The sequence below is a fragment of the Psammomys obesus genome, unplaced genomic scaffold (assembly GCF_907164565.1).
Source record: "Psammomys obesus unplaced genomic scaffold, mPsaObe1.curated_primary_1811, whole genome shotgun sequence".
In the NCBI taxonomy this organism is placed as follows: domain Eukaryota; kingdom Metazoa; phylum Chordata; class Mammalia; order Rodentia; family Muridae; genus Psammomys; species Psammomys obesus.
In genome coordinates this window covers 12,894,953-12,900,499 of record NW_026592510.1, presented here as the reverse complement: position 1 = coordinate 12,900,499, position 5,547 = coordinate 12,894,953, and the positions used below count along the sequence as shown (strand labels likewise).

Sequence of the window (5,547 nt, the reverse complement as noted above, 5' to 3'; positions counted from 1 at the left end):
ATACAGCAACCCCCCATGTGCCTTTGGTTGGTATCTCTGGACCTGTGGACACCTCTGCCCTTCAATGCATCCAAATCTTCCTACCCAATGGAACCTGGGCAGGAGTCTAACCCGAACAACAAATTATGAGCCTAAGGGCTAGCCTGGAGGCAGCAGGAAGGCTCCCCAGCTCATGTCATGGTGGAAAGCTAACCTTGGACAGCCTGGAGAGGCATTGCATTTGAGGTCTCTTTGTTTTAGCTGTATGGCCTTCCTCATGGGATGCTGGAGGAAGTAAGAAACCCTGGGAAAAATACCTAAATACCCAACAACAGGGATGAACTAAAGGAAGTCCGGGATGCCCACACAGTAACAGCAGTTACTAAAAGTAACAGGAGTGTGTTGGTTTGAATAGGTCTGGCCCCAGTAGACTCATGTGTTTGAATGCTTGGCCGTAGGGAGGGCCCTATGAGGAGGTGTGGCCTTATTGGAGGAAGTGTCACTGTGGAGGTGGGCTTTAGGTCTGCTATGCTCAGCCTCTGCCCAGTGCAGAAGACAGTCTCCTCCTGGCTGGCTGCAGGAGACAGTGCCCTTCTGGCTGTCTTTGGATCAAGATGTAGAACTCTTGGCTCCTCCAGCACCAAGTCTGCCTGCATGCTGCCATGCGTCATGATGATAACGCACTGAACCACTGAAACTGTAATGAAATGTTTTCCTTCATAAGAGTTGCCTTGGTCTTGGTGTCTCTTCGTAGCAATAAAACCATAACTAAGACAATGGCAGATGCAATGTCGCTCAGAACAATGTCACTCAGGGTTGTTCCCAGGAAGAAATCGTTTCTGTATGGGGAGAGAGGGAGGAGAGAGGGAGGAGAGGGAAAAGAAGACAAGCCTGAGGTGGAAGGCAATTTCATCTCACCTTGGGTTGTCTAGCGTCCCTGAGTTCCTCAAATGCACCATGCAGACACTCTGCTTTTTGATGTCCAGAATCTGATCGAGGTAGTGAAGGTTCAAACTCTAAAAGCCGAAATCAAAAACACTCATTACCACATCTTAGTCTACACTGATCCAGGCTACACGGCTTACAGATTGACACTTCTATACTGAGGGTAACCAATTATAGCATCTCAGGAACACCCCCCCACACACACACCCCCACCCACTCTCTGCTGAGCTGGTGCCATCTGATAGGACAGTCATGAGACACCAAGGGCTCTCTGAATTTATTGAGATAAAACAAAATCTGGTCCTCAGTTGTGGTGGTTTGAATAGGAATGCCCCCCCCTCCCCAAAAGAGGCATGTGTTTGAATGCTTGGTAACCAGGGAGTGACATTAGTAGGAGGTGTGGCCTTGCTAGAGGAAGTGTGTCACCGGCAGGGGGTGGGCTTTGAGGTCTCAGATGTTCAAGCCAGGCCCAGTGCCTCACTTTCATCCTGCTGCCTGTGGATTCCGGTGTAGAACTCTCACATACCTGTCTGTATGCCTGTGTGCCTCCATCCTTCCCGCCATGATGATAACGGACTAAACCTCCGAACTGAAAGCCAGCCCCAATGAAATGTTTGGTCACGGTGTCTCTTCACAGCAACAGAACACTAAGACGGCTATGCTGGCTGCATCTCAAGTGGCTATGGCAGTGTAGCACCAGACAAAACATTTCTCCAGACTAGTGCTGCTACAAGCTATTCTAACTGCTCTCTTTAGCTGAATGCAATCATGGAGTCCTCTTCCCTCAAGGGAAGAACTTCTTCATCATTTAAAAAAATATATATATTTTGGCAGGGCGTGTTGGTGCATGCCTGTAATCCCAGCACTCAAGAGGCAGAGGCAGGCAGATTGCTATGAGTTCAAGGCCAGGCTGGTCTACAAAGCTAGTCCAGGACAGCCAAGGCTACACAGAGAAACCTTGTCTTGAAAAACCAGCCCCATCTTCCCCCCAAAAATTGTGTGTGTGCGCACCTGCATATATGGATGTGTGCAGGTGCCCTTCGGGGGAGAAGAGGGCACCGACCCCTTTTCCTGCAAGTCTCCCTGCAAGTCTCAGGGTCACACGCACCAAATGTTTGGTGCACAGTCTTGTTTGGTATGTGTTTCTGTCTAAAGACACTTTATTCAATATATACTATTGATTAATTAATTTTGAACTTGAAGCAGCAGCATAGTGAAGCACACATCTCCCACACATTTTCCTTCTAAGGCCTATCACAGTCTCACTATGGCCTCCTATGGCTCTACGCTTGGGGACCACTTCCGAAAAACAAAGTCGCCAACTAGTACATCAATGCGAGGAAAAACATGTCATGAGCAGGCTGGACATCGGCTCACTCCGTGACAGCGGAAGCAAGCAGACCTCTGCCTCGGTTGATCACTGCTGAGAACACCCTCCATGAGCCTTCCAAAGGACTGCAAGAGCACCAAGGTAGACAGCTGAGGGCCATGTTAGTGAGCCAGTGAGAACGGAATCTGAGGATCAAGATGGACTGTATTTGTATTTTACAGGTGAGGAAACTGAAACGCCAAAGAGGAAGTTGCTCAGGCTCACATAATTGCAGAGATCCAAAACGCACAGTTGCAACTGGAGAAAGGCGGCCAGGCTCCAGGCAAGGGAAGAATTAACGTGGCTGGGAAGCGGAACTGGGCAGAAAACACCCGGGGAAAGTGTTGGAGAAAGGCGGGTGTGTGTATGGGTGGTGGGGGTGGTCCCTGGGTCCTGCCCTTCAAATCTTAGCTGTCTCTCTGTGACCGTCCCTCTTCTGTTTATTTTTAAACTTTTTCAGGGTCTCTGGAAGGCTAAGTGACTACCCCATTATGGAGCTACAGGGCTTGCCATATATATTTAGTTTTTTAAGCCCGCAGCCTACTCCACCTTTGTCCACAGCGCTCCCTTTCCTGGAATGTTCCCCTAGTCCCCTTCTTTGGCGTCTATCACGCCCCTCTCTGGGAAGCCTCTTCTCCCCACTGCTATCCTTTGGGCTATCTTTTCAAAGCCTGGAGTGACCTATTCCGTTCTTTGAATCTTCCAGGAACCAAGAACTTATCTGAAGTGCTAATGTCTCTGTGAATATAGTTTAACTCTCCCGCCAAAATCGCAAAATAGGTGTCGCCCTTTAATCTCCCGGGAACAGAGAGCCAAGTCCTGTCCCCAGAGAGCCAGGGTCCCCCAGGGTCCCAAGACTCTCCAGAGCCGCGGAGTCAAGGTCTCAACTTTCCAAAAGCTGGAGTCTAGGCCCCCGCGGGTACACCTGTGACCCCAGCACTCGACAGGGGGCAGGGGGATCACAAGTTTGGGGTACACAGCCCCAACTACGTACGCTAGTCAGAGAGAGTGAGACAAAGAAACAAAAAGCCGTACTCCAAGCTCCTCCGCTAGTCCGCTAGTCCAACGCCACGAAAAGGCAACCGGTGAGCGGAAGCCCAGGCCTCCATGGTTCTGCGCGCTGCCTTCGGCGAGTCCATAATAATAAACACACCTTGCCGCACACGCGGAACATCGTGTGTTAATTACCGAAACTCAAGACTGCACAGACCCCCGGTGGCACGTGTGCCCACAGCCAGGGACCGAAGCCCGCGCCGACGCCGCGAGCGCCCTGCCCGCCCCCACGCGCGCCCTCCCGGCGCGTGCGCGCTGCGCGTCCCCGAGCGGAGGGGCGGGCGCACGGCCTGCGCTCTGGAGTGCGGCCCGGCGGCGCGCGTACTCACGGCTTGGCGGATGGCGCAGGCCGCGTGGGTTGTGACGTGGAGGCGGCCGCGGCCGCTGGCTGCCATCGGCTCCCTCCCGCGCGGGGTCCCGACCAACGCCGAGGCCCGGAGCGCCGTCCGGGGCAGCAGGCCCGCGGCTGCGCGGCTTCCGAGCGCCCACATGCTGCACCCGCTCTGCGGCAGCTCCGCCCCGCGCGCGCACTCGGTGGCGCCACCTGGTGGCCGTGCCCCGCAAGCGCCGCGACAGGGCTCCTGCGCGCAGATACGGCACCGCGCTGTGCATGTTTAATGAGAGCCCAGGGCCTGCTCTGTGCCAAATTTGGAACGCATCCCTTGGGCAACAGGACTGTGCAAACGACTGACCTCCGAGAGTTTATTCATTAATACCCATTTTACAGAGTGACAGTGGACGATTCTGAAGATACCTTGATGAACAAGTAGCCCTGTTAAAAAAACAAAACAAAACAAAAAAAAATGTAATTCTAACAGCTCCAGTTGCCGGGTAACTTCAAATTTCACGTCTCTTAAGCACTAGATGTACCAGGCTGACTAGATGGAGGAGGGCCTTTAGTAGCCCCACGCCCAGCTGAGGAGCTATTGGCTGCTGATGGCTACTGGATGAAGGAAGGTCAGTTTTCTTCTGGGATGTGGCCTTTGACAGGCTGTCCTTGCTCCAGCGGACGGTCCTACACTCGTGCATATACTGGCAGCACTAAGTGGACTCAGAGTTTAAAAAAAAAAAAAAAAAAAAGTAGCCGAGCGGTGGTGGCATACGGTTTTTAATCCCAGCACTTGGGAGGCAGAGGCCAGCAGAGGGAGTTCCAGGCCAGCCTGGTCTACATAGTGAGTACTAGGACAGCCAGAGCTATATAGTGAGACCCTGTTTCAAAATAACAAAACCAAGCAACCAAACAAAAAAGCGCATGGAACTGGGAGAAGTGGCAGAGAGGTTCTGTAGGAGCTGGCAGTGGCACGTGGATTTGATGAAAAGCACATCGCCTATATGTATGGATTCTGAAGCAGCAGTAGCCTTTGGGGTGGGCCTCCAGCCAGTGACTTTCATGTTGGGGAACTGTAAGCCTGTGCACTTAACTTGTAATAATTGATAATAGAGGCTCAAGAGCGTTCTTCTCTACGGTCTGCCAAGGACGTGTCTTTGTTAACTGAGGAGCTTGGAACAGCTCCTTGTGTCTCAGGAGACTGGGAGCACCCGGGTCTGTATCCGGACTCTGGCATGCCTTTTGATACACTGCTATGAACTTGACATAGAATGGATTCATGCCAGGCGGGGGCGGTGCACGCCTTCAATCCCAGCAGAGGCTACCGGATCTCTTGGAGTTTGAAGCCAGCCTGGTCTACAGATGGAGTTCTAGGACAGCCAGGGCCACACAGAGAAACCTTGTCTCAAAGAACCAAAACCAGAGCAAAACAAAAACTGCCAATTGATTCACAAGGTGTTTGGATCAGTTGGCCAATGTGAAGTTCTTTTGAAAAAAAAAAAAAAAAAAAAGAGCAGGACTAGTTTAAGCAAACAGTTGCTAACTGTGAAACCTGCAAACTCCAGAAGAAAGGAATCTGGAACTTACTTGCTGGTCATGGCTCCCAGCCGTGTGCTTTGGGGCCCTGTATGATAGCATTTGGCAGAGGGCTCTCATTTCAGAAAACAAAAAATAAAAATAAAAACCGAACCAAAACAAAAACCCACACAGTTCTTCCTGGCTGTTTATGTGAGGGGTCTTGAAGAAAGAGGCCGGTGGTGTGGCTGGAATAAAATGTTATTTGTGGGTTTTGTTTGTTTTTGAGACAAGATCTCACTATGTAGCCCTGACAGGCCTGGAACTTGCTCTGTAGCCCAAGCTGGCCTCAAACTCA

General features: G+C 51.5%; 1 protein-coding gene across 1 annotated transcript in view; it reads right to left on the bottom strand.

Moving 5' to 3' along the window:
• The window catches only part of Fxn (frataxin), a 19,123-nt gene extending 15,253 nt beyond the window's left edge, over positions 1–3,870 (bottom strand). Inside the window, exons 1-2 of the mRNA XM_055613791.1 lie at positions 3,676–3,870; positions 898–995 (exon numbers count right to left, since the gene is read on the bottom strand). Coding sequence (XP_055469766.1) covers positions 898–995; positions 3,676–3,837 — 260 coding nt within the window. The 5' untranslated portion in view covers positions 3,838–3,870. The remainder of the gene's footprint in view (positions 1–897; positions 996–3,675) is intronic.
• Positions 3,871–5,547: the final 1,677 nt, after the last annotated feature.